The sequence below is a fragment of the Nerophis lumbriciformis genome, linkage group LG34 (assembly GCF_033978685.3).
Source record: "Nerophis lumbriciformis linkage group LG34, RoL_Nlum_v2.1, whole genome shotgun sequence".
Taxonomy (NCBI): domain Eukaryota; kingdom Metazoa; phylum Chordata; class Actinopteri; order Syngnathiformes; family Syngnathidae; genus Nerophis; species Nerophis lumbriciformis.
This window is the reverse complement of record NC_084581.2, coordinates 2,870,822-2,886,213: the sequence shown is the minus strand read 5'-3', so window position 1 is coordinate 2,886,213 and position 15,392 is coordinate 2,870,822. Positions and strand designations below refer to the sequence as shown.

Below are 15,392 nucleotides of genomic sequence, written 5' to 3'. Positions count from 1 at the left end.
CAATGCATAGCATACTTTCATTGTCATTTAATCTCCCGTGTATAAATATCATGAATTAGGATGGCTCAGAGTTGTGTATAAAGAGTGTATGGCCCACTAAACAACATGCGTCATGTTTCCTACCAGTAGCATGCATAGCAGTCATTCTGTTTTCCTGACAAAATAGGTCTAAATATAGTTTTAAACATACTCCATATAGCACACTGATTACAAACAATACATTAGAGGCAGCCACCACAGTTGACATACTTGACAGAAAAGTCGTAATTTCTCCGTAATTGTTGGTTCACAATGAATGAAGATTTTTTTTAAACTAGGATAATGTGTTTATTTTTGATCATTGTGAATTTTCTGATGTATATTCATTCTGCCGCTACATTAAAAACGGCCGCAAAATTCCTCCAAAATTATTATTTTCTTGACAAAAAAAATGCATGTTTTATTGTAAGTTTATGACCTGGAGTATATTCGGAACTAAATTTAGACTAATCATTTTGGTTTATGTCGTCAGGGTAACTAAGGTCAAAACATGCATGCTTCCGGGCACAGCTGTCCACGTCTTAGGTAGCAAACATGGCGCCTCTGGTTTAGTTGTCCATACTCTCTTTATACACGACTCTGGAATGGCCGTGGCAAGACTGTCATCTGCTGGTCAAAAGCTAAACTGTAGCTCCGCTTCTTACCTATGGAACGTCGACAAGTCTAAAATGTTGTCCATTTCAAACCACAAAGTGCACTTTTTAAAAGCCATTGTCTAACTGATTGTATTTTTGAGTTACTAATATTACCAGAAGTGGATGAAGTTAAGGCGTTACACTTCCCAGCCGGAAGTTACCATGAATTGATAAACGTGGACCCCGACTTAAACAAGTTGAAAAACGTATTCGGGTGTTACCATTTAGTGGTCAATTGTACAAAATATGTACTGTACTGTGCAATCTACTAATGGAAGCTTAAATCAATCAACTAACGACATCTAGTTTTCTTTTGTTTTCCTGCAAAAAACTGTCATTAACAATCCAATCCAGTAGGTGGCGGCAGAGCAGCTAAAAAATGTAGTAGAAGAAGTAGCATTAACTGCAGCGCGTTTCGCAGGTATTTGATCTCCAGCGACTGTCCGTAGTTGACTAACAGTTAGCATGCTTGTTTTTAGCCGAAGGACACGAAAGACCAGCTTTTAACGAGTAGACCAACAAACGAGTTTTAGCAACTAATAGTTTTAACAATTATTTTCTGCTTTGGTTGCCGAGGTGACGTGCGATATTTTTGTTGTTTAGAGCTAGAAAGACAACCATAATTCCGTTATTATGAAAACACGCCGCCGACGAGCTACTGTTGATGTATTGTAACCACTGTGTCACCAAGTTTTATATTTATTTCAGTGTAAACTTCACTCATGTCCGTTCGCACTGTTTAAACTGTACTGTCCTGCAGCTCTATTACATTACACCATTACAATACTACAGTAGTACTTGATTAAAGTACTGTATTTATGTTGTTTGCAGATGTCTTCAAAACCTTTGGCACCTCTGGCCAAAAAAGCGATTAAGGTTGTCATCGTTGTTGAACTTCTTGGAATCTTTGGAGCCTACAAACTTTTTCACATGATGGACACCAGCCAAGGTGCACACACACTCACACTCACACACTTAGGCCATGTCCACACGAACACGGATAGTTTCAAAAACTCATATCCTCCACATAAGTGTAGTTTCTCTGTCTATACATAAACGCATTCACTTGCTGTCATGCATATGTTGTCCAATCAGAACCATAGAAAAGCAGCCACAGCTGACTTGGTGGCATTACACCTCTGTTATTATGTTTATTTTGATATATTGGACGTACATTGACATGTACTGCACATTATCTTTAAAACCAGCCTGCACTTACACAGAGCCCTGGGAACATTATATATTTTTTTTAGTGTTTAAAGTGTGCATACTGCTGCTGCTGCTGAAACCCAACATTCGTGGGATTATAACATGTTGAATCAGCAACATGGTGGTACATTACATGTGCAGTGAAGTGTGCATTATTTCTAAAAATCAGCGCACACTAACAAGGAACCAAAGGAAGCATCTCGAATGTTTAAGTGCCTAAAGCGTGTGGACCTGTGTGTGCCGCTGCAAAGCTCTCGTGGATTTATAACACATTTAATCATCAATATAGGTCAGTATATTTCAAACATGCATACAATACAATTACAATGTAATCCATCACATATTTCTAGTTGTTAAATTACAGTGTGTCGGAAAAGGAGTAGGAAGAAGCAGAGCTTGTTTAATCCTACCCGCTTTCATATCATAGCAGTCTTATCCCATTTCTTTGTTCTCTGTTTGTAACAGAACAGTTAATAAATAAATAAATATACCATAAGTAAGTCAACAAATACTGAATACATTAAAAAAAACACCGTCTCTCTTTTTTTAAAGGTTCAAGATATTTATGATAATTGTTTTTCTTTGCGACGAGGTGGCGACTTGTCCAGGGTGTACAAATGTTTTACGGTCGATTTTTCTTTATGGTTTTATTTCTCCTTTTGTTGAGAAGAATTGTTGTACATTCTTGGGTGGCAGGTTATAGTTTGCTTCATACATAATTTAAGTTGTTTGCAAGTGCACTCGGTCGTTGAATTTCAATATTTTTGATTCAATAAATAAAGGGTAGTATGTTCTCTCTATCCAACATTATGTATTATTCTAATTGATCTTTTTTTGTAACACTGTTAGTGAATGAAGCACACATTAGTAGTTGTTTCCCCATATTTCTGCACAATAACTCAGATATGGTAACACTAGCAAGCAGTAGAGAATATGGAGTGATTATTGGTCTAGAACATATTTTGCTTTATTCATTGTTGACGTATTTCTTCTTACTTTATGTTGTATATTTTTATGAGGTTTCCAGTTCATTTTATCATCTATTATTATACCCAAAAATGTCTTTTACCCTTTTAATATCTACTCCATCTATTTGTATTTGACTTTCTCTTCTACTGTTACCGAATAGCATTATTTTAGTTTTGTTGAGATTCAAAAATAGTCTGTTATTGTCAAACCATCTTTTTGATTAGTTAATTTCTTCTGTTATTTTTTGTATTAGCTTCTGCGTGTTCTCTCCTCAACGAAGTGCAGTCCTGTCATCTGCAAAAAGTACTCACGTTAAGTCCGTTGTAATTTTTACAAATGTCGTTTATACTGTATAAAGATTGAACAATTTTGGTCCCAGTATTGATCCTTGAGTTACTCCACAAGATATTTTCAACTCTGTAGACGTTTGTTCTCCTATCTTCATGTATTGCTTCCTGTTGGTGAAGTAGCTTCTTACCCAGTTGAAGACCGACCCTCTGATTCCATAACTTTCTAATTTGTTTATTAAGATATTATGATTGATTGTGTCAAATGCTTTTGTTAAATCGTTAAAAACTGCCGCTGCGCACTGTTTACTATCTATTGCATTGGTAGTCTCCTCTGTTATTTTGATTAATGCCATTGATGTTGAAATGTTGACTCTGTATTGGTTGTCTGTGAGTATCTCATTTTTATTCATGAATTTGTCCAATCTTTTATAAAACACTTTTTCAATACATTTTGAAAAGTGTGGAAGTAGAAAAACAGGTCTGTAGTTTGTAAACTGGTGTTTGTCTCCAGTCTTATACATTGGTACAGCTTTTGCTATTTTAATTTTGTCTGGGAATTAGCCTGTTTGAAATGATAGGTTGCTGATATGTTAAAGGTTCCGAAATCTCTTCAATAACCCTTTTTATCATTTCCGTATCAATTTCGTTACAGTCAGTTGAGGTCTTGGATTTACATATAGTATACTACATCTGCAATGAAGTGTATATTGTCTTTAACATCAGTACACACTAACAAGGAGGACTCAACATCACTTTTTTTAGTTGCTAGGGCGCTGTCTACACAAATGGAACCAACACACGTAAGCTAACTTCATGATCTGTCAATTTGTTATTCTTATAGCCAGACCTGTGTGTTTATTTCCGTACCTAACGGTTTCGGCAACAACGGAAAAAAACAAACAGGTCTGGCTATAACAGTGGTTCTCAAACTTTTTTGGTCATCCCCCACTTTGGACAAGGGGGAGTTTTCAAGCCCCACCTGCCCCCATCACCCCAACAGAACGCTAATTCCAAGCTTAATATTTTCAAATTTATTGAACATCAAGTTGTATACATTCAAACTCAATAACATAAAATAACATCAAGTTCAATAATAAATAAAATAACTGTGCAGCTGTGGCATAACTTGCATCAAGTTCAATAGTAAATAAAATAATTTGCATCAAGTTCAATAATAAATAAAACAAAAGTGTTATAACTTGCATCAAGTTCAATAATAAATCAAATAAAAGTGTTATAACTTGCATCAAGTTCAATAATAAATCAAATAAAAGTGTTATAACTTGCATCAAGTTCAATAATAAATCAAATAAAAGTGTTATAACTTGCATCAAGTTCAATAATAAATCAAATAAAAGTGTTATCACTTGCATCAAGTTCAATAATAAATCAAATAACTTGCATCAAGTTCAATAATAAATCAAATAAAAGTGTTATCACTTGCATCAAGTTCAATAATAAATCAAATAACTTGCATCAAGTTCAATAATAAATCAAATAAAAGTGCCACTTTGCAATCTTTGCAACAAAAAAAAAGGAGGAGCTATGCATTTGGCAAAACAGGGCAAGTGACAACACTTTGCCCTGGGAGAGCCACCTTGCTTCACTGTGAAACAGCACGGCTGTATGATCAGCTCCCATTTCCTCACACAGTGCAGAGAACAGTCGCGCTTCCACTGGTCGTGTTTTGATCAAATTGACCGCGCTCACAACATCTGTTAAAACCTCATTGAGTGTGTCCAACCCTCTTTATTAGAGCCTGCGGCCCGTTTCTTCACCCTGCCATGGTCTGTGCGCCATCAGAGCAAAAGCCCACACAGTTTTCCCATTTAAGGTTGTGTTTTTTGAGGAAACTGCCCATTATCTTGAACAGCTCATCAGCAGTGGCTCTATTTTTGATGTATTTGCAAAACAGCAAATGCTCGCACAGTGACTCGCCATTCACAAAGCGGACGTATGCGATGAACAGGCAGTCTTTATTGCTGTCAGTAGCTTCGTCCACTTGTAAAGCAAAACCACTTTCTTTTCATTTGTCTCCGAGTTGTTCCTCAAGATCACTTGCAATGTCGCATATACGTCTCGCAACTGTGTCGTTTGACAGTGGGACAGCTTTTCATTTGCTGCGCTTGTCTCGTCAAGCATGACTGACACCATGTCTATTATATGTTCCATGTCTGACTGACTCCATGTCTATTGCAGCGGGGAGAATGAGCTGCTCAACAATTGTGTGTTTTTTGCATTGTGCAATTGTGTATGCAACTCTATATGAAGCCATTTGAGCGTTACTGTTTACTGATGCAGCTTTTACCATGCGCTTCTCCTGTTGATGCTACTCTGCCAGTTTTCTTTGAAAGAAATCAAGTGTCTTATTGACGTGATTGGGGTGTGTGGTCTCGAGGTGTCTCTTTAATTTGTTGGGTCTCATGCTGTCTGTTGCTAGCGCTTTTAGACACAGAACACACAGGGGTCTCTCCTCTGCCCCCAACACCGCTGCCGTGAATCCAAGAGCAAGATACCCTTCATCACATTTTCTTTTCGGTTGGCTTTTTGGTTGATTAGGCCCGTCAGATTTTTGTTTCTCTGCAGGCGCTGGCTCTGGCTCGACGACCTTTGAGGTGCGAGTCACAAATGTATCCATTTTGTGTAATTGTGGTCCACACATTAGCCTGCTACACATCCGCGCAAAAGTTTGTTCCGCTTAGCCCCGCCTCCATTAGTTACTGTTGCTATGTCTGTCAAACTTTCGCTCCTACCTAGAAATTTAAAGCCTACAGGAAAAATAAGTAATTTACATTTATTTATATAGCGGATTTCACAGACAGAATCACAAAGTGATTTACAGTGTGTGTAGAAAATGAAAGCATAGTAAAAAAAAAAATCTAAGAATATAATTTAAAAAAAAAAATTTAAAGTGAAATTTCCTCCCGTTCCTCGCGCCCCACCTGTCATGTCTCTATTCCCCACCAGGGGGGTGCGACCCACACTTTGAGAAACGCTGGGCTATAAGAATAACAAGTTGCATAATTTTCTGAAGACCCGATGAACCTCTTTGGATTCATGATCTGTCGTTAAATCAGGATAGTTAAAAACATGAGATAATGTTGCAAAAAGTCTTGTTTGTCAAAGTTGTCCTATCAGCTGGAGGTCTGACAGCATCTTTTTTTGTCAATGTAGAGTGATAGTAGAAGCATGTTTATGTTCAATTATGCAGTAAGTCCACTTATAGTGTTTTTAAAGCCAGCAAGGCGTGTTGTTGAGCTTTGGAAATGACAGCGCATAATCGTGATGTCATCAGAGGAGTGCAAGTCTCCAGTCGAGCCGTGTACACGTATACGCTGAGCAGAGAGATTTGAAGCTCTACACATTGACCAGCGTTTCCAAAGTCTGCGTTTTTAAGGACAAAAGTATGCGTTTGCGTGTGGACAGGAGGCCTAAATGCAGAGAGAAGTATGCATTTATTAAGTATCCGTGTTTGTGTGGATATGGCCTTACACTCACATGATAACAAAAGCTCCAACCATGTGTGCAGACTAGCAGGTAAACACATGAAAATCATCATCATTTATTGTATTTTCATCAATTTGATTTTTAGTATCTGACAATTTCATGTATTGATCCTTTTGTTGCTTTCAGATTTTAGGAGCACAATGAACAGAAGGTTCCCTAGCATTCTAGAAGGTGAGTGAACACACTCATTGTACAATGTCCGAAGACATCAACACTAATCTTTTGAACACGGTCATAATGTATTTGTTTGCAAAATACAAGGTACATTAAAAAGATTACTTAATTCAACAATAGTTCAAGGAATATACTGACCTAATTAAATTCACAATTTCTGCATATTTATGACTTAATAATTTAATTACTTCCTGTTTTTTCCGTGTTGACACAATAATTCATGTTTACATTTTATACGAAGTTTGTGTTTGAACATTAACTCATCTTAAAATAAATAACTTATTCAGTAAGTAAAAGAAAGATTGTCAAAATAAAGAGTAAAAAAATAATACATACAAACCAAGATAGGTTTAAATAAATATAGGTTAATAATGAGGCTTGTCTGTCATGAGTTGGTTCAAATTAGCATCTATGCTTCTGCTTCCAGATACTAATTGATGATTTAGTAAATAATTGATACATTTAATGCCGCTGTTGTGTCAAGATACTACTTATTGTTCAGTAATCTTGCACCTTGTTGTTTTAAGTCTGGAAAGAAAATGGATGACCTATGTCAGACATGTCAATCAAAGAAACTCACACACACACACTAGTGACACCAAGTTATAATACCAACATGAGTTTGTGCTGACTTGTCCAAGAAGCTTCCACGGCGTAACCTTTATTGTGAAAGGACAAAAAGAATGTCCATGATAAAATATCTCCACCTGACAGTTTACTACAAGTCCAACGAGCTGGCGGGCGTCCATGGTGTGCGTGAGAGAGACCACCTGGACTGGGGGACCGTGCAGGAGTGATGACTACTTCCTGCGCAATGTCTTGGCGTCTCGGTTGTGGATTCCGTCGTCACATTGACTCAGAGGAAGCAGCATGACATCACTTCCTGCTGTTCGTCAGTGGGAAATGTCTGTAACAAACAAGCTAACTACTGTGTTTGCACCATGGAGATGAGTTGAACAGACTTTTCACAATAAGAGTTTAGAAGACACTGACGCAGACTGGGTCAATATGTTGTCTGTCGTGACCGCTCACCTGCTTTGACAGCATTTTTTTTTAAGTGTTTGCAAATGTGTTCAAAATTAAAAAAGGTAAGAAATCTTTAGTAAGTATTGCGCAATACTTTGTTGATGCATTTTAGCAACAAAGCCACCTCAAGGCTTAATTAACGCCCTAACTGTTGGTACACGTACACATACCAAATGCTATCATGTTATGCTATTATGTATGCATTTCATGGTGTAGTATTATAAAATGGCATGCTTTCATGCTGTACCATGATAGCGTAAGGCAGAGGTGTCAATGTCAATCACACTTTGTCAGATTAAAATGATTGCTGGGGTTATGTTTATTCATCTGGGTTAAAAATAATTTAATGAAAAGTAGTACCAATAAGAAATATAGCATATTAAAAGTGCCATATGTAATAATTTCATGTCAAGTCATCATTAAATGGCCCTGTTATGTCAAAATGCATGAATAAATCTTGTTATTTTCCATTACCTTCATAACTGGTAACGGTAGTTCAGCAGGGATATGCTCGTTTCAAAATTAGATTTACAGTCCCGAAATATTGTTATTGTTCTCATTTTCATGACCCGCCCTCCACCGTTTGACCAATTAAAAAGTCTGTGAGAGTGTCACATCCAGGTAGCCAGTTATGCACCGCCCTCTTCGTCGAGCTACTGCCACTGGTAAAGTTACTAAACATGTCAGACCTTAGTAAATCTAAAAGGCGTCATTACGATTCTCAACTTATTCATGACTAAACCAGGAACAAAACGAGGATTTGTATCGGGGATGCCTGTGAAAGATGGAAACGATTGAAGGCGGAGAAGACTTTTTCATCTGACGGCAAAGTTGTTAATTTCCTCCCTGATCGGTAAGTAAGGCATTTACGTTTTCTTATTACTTGTAATAAATGGAAATGGAAATTTCGTATGTAAACTATATTGTCCAATACAGTCTATGACCTTGACTAACAAAGCTAGTATGTTCGTGCAATGAATGCTTAGCATGCTAGCCCGGTTTATGACACATCGACATATAGGCTAACGGGGGAAATATATGCCCGTTAGCCTGTATGTCGATGTGTCATCCAACTAACACGGCAACATATATTTTCAACAAATAAAACCTATGCGATGGGCTTCACGGTGGCAGAGGGGTTAGTGCATCTGCCTCACAATACGAGGGTCCTGAGCAGTGTTGGGACTAACGCGTTACAAAGTAACGCGTTACTGTAACGCCGTTACTATCGGCGGTAACTAGTAATCTAACGCGTTATTTTTTTATATTCAGTAACTCCGTTACCGTTACTACATGATGCGTTACTGCGTTATTTTGCGTTATTTTTTATGTAGTATCGGCTAGAAACTGAGAAGATCTGAGTGTTGCAGCGCTGCTGAAGAGGCGACAAAAAAGAGGCGCGCCGCGCGCTGTCTGTGTGTACGTGTGTGTGTGTGTGTGTGTGTGTGGGAGGGGGCGTGTCTGTGTCTACTATCAAGTCGTCATGGCGAACCCCGAAGCCGAGTTTCTTAAAATGGAGATATTTTCAGTACGTTTCTTTTATCGACCACAAAGAAAAGAACATTTTAGTTGAATGTAAGTTTCAAATATGCTGAAACAGCGACAAAAACAACATGCTTCGACGAAGCTAGTAAAGAGACAAACACTTCACCTCCACGTCCAACAGCGGCTGGATTTTAATGAGGCACTGCACACTGAAGGTACACACACTCTGTCAATTCTCTTATATACTCTTTCATTTTAAACTTTTAGAGTGTTTGATTATCACATCACTCTAAATGTTTAGACTATAAAGTTCACAAACCTAAAGAGGGATACTAGTGGGCCAGGCTAATATTTCCTTTTCTCTAAACTAAGTGGGGAAATGTGTAGAGTGTTCTGGGCTTCAGACATGATTTTATTTCAGAATTCCTTGAGAAAACGCCTGGTTAGGCTTTATGTATGTAGTGTGTGCCTTTCTTGTTTTACAGCTATGTTGTTATTATGCTGTTTGTTACTTATGTATGTTAAGTTGCAGCTATTTAAAATAGTTTTGTCAATTTGTTCTGGTCTGAAACAAATTGGCCCTTTAAAACATATCTTTGTCTTTGTGTGTTGTATGTAGAGCACATTGCTTAGCAGAGTTCAGTGATGCAAATGCATGTCAACTTGATCAACAGATTGTATTATTCTCCAGTGCAATAACAGTACTAAAATGAAGGCTAAAAGAGCATTAAATGGGGCCTTAAAAAAAAGTAAAAAAATTAAAAAAAAGTAACTAAATAGTTACTTTTCACAGTAACGCATTACTTTTTGGTTTAAGTAACTGAGTTAGTAACTGAGTTACTTTTGAAATAAAGTAACTAGTAACTGTAACTAGTTACTGGTTTTCAGTAACTAACCCAACACTGGTCCTGAGTAGTCTTGGGTTCAATCCCGGGCTCGGGATCTTTCTGTGTGGAGTTTGCATGTTCTCCCCGTGACTGCGTGGGTTCCCTCCGGGTACTCCGGCTTCCTCCCACCTCCAAAGACATGCACCTGGGGATAAGTTGATTGGCAACACTAAATTGGCCCTAGTGTGTGAATGTGAGTGTGAATGTTGTCTGTCTATCTGTGTTGGCCCTGCGATGAGGTGGCGACTTGTCCAGAGTGTACACCGCCTTCCGCCCGATTGTAGCTCCAGCGCCCCCCCGCGACCCCAAAGGGAATAAGCGGTAGAAAATGGATGGATGGATGGAAAACCTATGCGGATATGGGTAGTGTCAGTGCCTATTTTGTTCTCAATATGCTGATACACCGAGGAAATGCGTTCCAACATTAGCACGGTTAATTGCAGTTTCTGGTATTGTATGTGCATCAAACACATATGGGGTGGTATTTGCTTGGCACAATATATTGCATTACATGTGATGGATTTTTCTTCTTCGTGCATTGACATGGTAGTAGGCTATATGATTTATGTGTAACATGGTTTTTGCGTAATGTGGGGTGGCTCATAGAATTGCACTCTGCACTGAAAGATGGTGATGTGTGTACATGGAAGAGAAACAGTGCGTCAGGTTGGATGCAACATGGAGTTATGCTGAACGAAATGTGGCGGTAATTACTGTTGGCTTTGGATTGCCATCAAAGTAGGCCTATGGGATATATAATATATATTATTTTATATAATTATTTCGATGGTGGTCTGTGCGGTCATACTGGACATTTCAGCAGGGTAATGCCAACAATCTGTCCCGACTCCCGACGAAAATATTGCTGCGTAACTTTACAAATACATTTGGCTAATCGGCATCAGTAAAATGTGACATAATCACTTAGTAAACCATCTTGCAAGAAGCATAAACAAGAGAAACCTACAGGGTAGGACTCGTCGATTGCCATTTGAAGTTCCTTGGAGTAGGATTTGGATTCAGCTGCATATCTGGCAACCTCAGTCATGGAGAGTGGAAGGGGACTGCAGAATTTTGACCGTGATTGCAGTACCATTTCTGGCCACATTACTACATGTGGCACCTTTAAATCCATCCATCCATCCATTTTCTACCGCTTATTCCCTTTGGGGTCGCGGGGGGCGCTGGAGCCTATCTCAGCTACAATCGGGCGGAAGGCGGGGTACACCCTGGACAAGTCGCCACCTCATCGCAGGGCCAACACAGATAGACAGACAACATTCACACTCACATCCACACACTAGGGCCAATTTAGTGTTGCCAATCAACTTATCCCTTTAAATAATTATACTAAAATAGTTTTGGTTGGCATTTACTGTAGGAAAGTGCTTTGATGAATGTCTTTGTAACACATTTTTACACACACATAGCTGCTTTTGTACTGGTAAATATTGACAGTACATACTGTCTATATTTTTTACATCTCGTAGTGCAGTGGTTCTCAAGTGGGGGTACGCGTACCCCTGGGGGTACTTGAAGGTATGCCAAGGGGTACGTGAGATTTTTTTTAAATATTCTAAAAATAGCAACAATTCAAAAATCCTTTATAAATATATTTATTGAATAATACTTCAACAAAATATGAATGTAAGTTCATAAACTCAGTGAAGCACAAGCTCAGGTTTCTCACTAAAATGTCTGTCAAAAAGAACCGAAAAGAAATGCAACAATGCAATATTCAGTGTTGACAGCTAGATTTTTTGTGGACATGTTCCATAAATATTGATGTTAAAGATTTCTTTTTGTGTGAAGAAATGTTTAGAATTAAGTTCATGAATCCAGATGGATCTCTATTACAATCCCCAAAGAGGGCACTTTAAGTTGATGATTACTTCTATGTGTAGAAATCTTTATTTATAATTGAATCACTTGTTTATTTTTCAACAAGTTTTTAGTTATTTTTATATCTTTTTTTCCAAATAGTTCAAGAAAGACCACTACAAATGACCAATATTTTGCACTTATACAATTTAATAAATCAGAAACTGATGACATAGTGCTGTATTTTACTTCTTTATCTCCTTTTTTCAACCAAAAATGCTTTGCTCTGATTAGGGGGTACTTGAATTAAAAAAAATGTTCACAGGGGGTACATCACTGAAAAAAGGTTGAGAACCACTGTCGTAGTGTTTTGCTGATTAGCTGGTGTTTGGCTCCCCTTCCTGGACATTTGGTAAAATTGCTTCACCTATTTTTTTTGGCTTTGAGCTTGAGGTCAATGGATTCATCTGGTTGTGAAGCGAATACCAGTACCTATGAACAGGTGATGCTCAGTTGCTGACGTACTACAAGCCTTTTGACTTATGGCTGCACTTGCTTTAAGTTTGGAGTTGAATGAGCCAGTTGTAGGAAGCTGAGCAGGTGGCTTCAGGTTATCCACAGGTGTGTTGCTGTCTTCCGACGGTCCAAGGAGGTGGTTTGCTGAGTTCAATACAGGTTTCATCAAGTCCGACACTTTGATGGTAACAATTAGAGTGAGTATGCTTGAAGCTCATGCAGTTAGCAGTGAAGCGGTAAAAGAAGATCAGTGTTTGTCAACTATTTACCGACCCTGACAAGAACAAGCGGTAGAATAATGGATGGATGAATGTATGTTGTGTATGCAAGCATGTTTTAGCCCACATGTTTTTGTGCCACTGAGACTAGGTTTAATACTGCAGGCATGCCTGCCATTGTCTTCTGGAGCCCACATCGGGTAATTAAAGTTCACTACACAGTATTCCCAGTGCAATGGTATAATCTTTTATAACCTGTTCTGGTTGATAGTCTGCAATTACTTATTTATATGTATTTATTTATTTACATACAGACATAGTTTTGTATTTCATTATTGTTTCTGTTGTTAATATCAGAGTCCGTTCTTCAAAAAGGTCAGAGAAATCAAGTCCCTACCTTGTGTCAAAAATGATTTACGACCTTATGTCAAAAATGATTTACGACCTAGCTGTCAAAAATGAGCTGTCAAAAATGATTAATGACCTTGGGGTCAAAAGGTCAAAGGGGGGGGGGGGTGGGGTTATGGAAAGGTCAGAGGGAGGGGGAGGAGGGGGGATACACATTGTGTCAGAAATGATTAATGACCGTGATACACCTTGTGTCAGAAATGATTAATGACCTTAGAAAAGGTGGTGGGGTTATGGAAAGGTCAGAGGGAAGGGGGGCTGGATGGGGTAAGTACACCTTGTGTCATAATGAGATTTATGGCCCTGGAAGAGCGGGAGAAAAAAAATGAAATGAATAGGTATTAGGAGTATGAAAGGGTTATTGATGAATGACATCTGACTGACATCAGTCCTTTGAGTACACACACACACACACACACACACACACACACATACACACACATATGTGAATGGGTTTGGTTATAACAAAGTATTTGTTAGTACGAGCACCAAGAGGAAATGGAAAAGATGGAGAAGCCCTTTGTTTCAGCAGCTGTGATTAGTGAAACGCTAGTTTCCATTTATAAAAATAATAAAACTTACCCGGTCGCTCCTCGCAAAAGTAGAGTTTTTTTGAAACGCACTCAAATTCCTCCAACCGAGTCTTTGTGTGAGAAATGGTGCACCTCTCAGGGTTCCAGTCCCACGAGTCCGGCAGCCGTGGGAGGAGTGGTGGAGAAAAGTTGGAAAAGTGGTCAAAATGTTCAAAAATCACCCGCACACACACACACACACACACACACACACACACACACACACACACACACTTTTTTTTTTTTAAGGTTATATTTTTCCTTTTTTGTTTTTTGTTGTTGTTGTTGTACGCTCTAGGGTTCCATTATAGTCTGCTTTGTACATTATTTCAGCTGTTTGCAATTTTACCAAATTATAGAACTTTAATATATCTGACGAGTCAAATGATTTTCATTTTAGAAGAAAAAAACAGACAATATACAATATATATATATATATATATTTACTTACAAACGTTCCCTTTTTGCTCCCGTTGGAGCGGAGGATTTTGTCCGGAGGAGACCGTCGTCGAAGGCTTGCTCGAGGACAACAGCATCGAAAAGATGGCGAGGGTCTTACATGCTCCCGCTGTAAGTTCTTTCTGCTTTCTGGACGTTCTTCCTTAAAGCTCCGGAGTTTTGACGAGCTCCTCACCCTAGCCCGTCTTTCGCACAAATGATTTTCGCGCGCTGAGAAGTAGGCGGGGTCTGATTATGGGGGTTGTTTCCGAGTGTGAGCCTGAGAGTATCGAGTGAAAACGACAGCGCCACATGCGGTTAAAACGGATCGTGTTTTTCCTCACTTTTTTGTTACAACCCTAATGCCAACGAACAATAAAGACGGTAACTTTGTTTAGAAATATTTATTCATACCGTAAATGTGCTGTTTATTACGCTGTTACATGAACACTAATAACTCTTAAAGTTTTGTCCATTTTATAGCAATGAAAAGTGTTGATAAAAAACTAGTAATCAATGTTTTGAGGACGGTCAAAATAGCGGTAATAAATATAAACAAAACAACACCAAAGCTTTCTTGATGTGTTAAGAAAGCCACACATATGTACAAAACACATTAACGTCTTACATACAACAAGCGTTTTGCCTCCAACAATAAACGCTCTAAAACATTTACGAATTAAAACATATAAAAAAAACATATTTTAAAACTCATATAATAGTAGAACAATATTTATAATGTTTGTTTTGCTAAAGAAAGTATATTATATAGGTATGTTGCTAATGTTTTATACATGTCCATCCATCCATTTTATACCGCTTATTCCCTTTGGGGTCGCGGGGGGCGCTGGAGCCTATCTCAGCTACAATCGGGCGGAAGGCGGGGTACACCCTGGACAAGTCGCGTTTTATACATGTGTTTATTTTAAATAACACTTTGTTAAAATATTTTAAGGTATTAGTTATTTTTGAACACATTTGACAATTGATGATAACCGTGATATTTTGGTCACGATAACTGTGATATGATTTTATTTTTTTTAACATTTCTAATTTACATAAACTTGTTGTAAAGCCACCATGTTTGTTTCGTGTTTTAACATTAAGGAAAGTTTGTATTGTTTATTATTGTTGTTTGGCACAGTTTATTTTTTTTAATAAGCTAAGCGTTTTATTAAAGTACATCACAGATTAACAT

General features: G+C 38.1%; 1 protein-coding gene across 2 annotated transcripts; it reads left to right on the top strand.

The window, feature by feature from the left end:
• The first annotated feature begins 1,046 nt into the window (after positions 1 to 1,046).
• Positions 1,047 to 8,292, top strand: LOC133576347 (protein CEBPZOS-like). 2 transcript variants are annotated; one of them, XM_061929503.1, is made up of 4 exons: positions 1,047 to 1,095; positions 1,506 to 1,623; positions 6,776 to 6,820; positions 7,538 to 8,292. In XM_061929503.1, exons 2-4 carry the CDS (start codon positions 1,506 to 1,508, stop codon positions 7,618 to 7,620), a joined length of 246 nt encoding a protein of 81 aa, XP_061785487.1. In that variant the 5' UTR covers positions 1,047 to 1,095; the 3' UTR covers positions 7,621 to 8,292. The 2 variants fall into 2 exon arrangements, with proteins under 2 accessions (XP_061785487.1, XP_061785486.1); XM_061929502.1 differs by lacking the exon at positions 1,047 to 1,095 and adding an exon at positions 1,105 to 1,250.
• The last annotated feature ends 7,100 nt before the right edge of the window (positions 8,293 to 15,392 follow it).

Coding starts and splice junctions, on each gene's coding strand:
- LOC133576347 (XM_061929503.1), top strand. CDS start 1,506: ATGTCTTCAAAACCTTTGGCACCTCTGGCCAAAAAAGCGATTAAGGTT. Junction 1,624..6,775: donor CATGATGGACACCAGCCAAG/GTGCACACACAC, acceptor TGTTGCTTTCAG/ATTTTAGGAGCACAATGAAC. Junction 6,821..7,537: donor GTTCCCTAGCATTCTAGAAG/GTGAGTGAACAC, acceptor TCCACCTGACAG/TTTACTACAAGTCCAACGAG.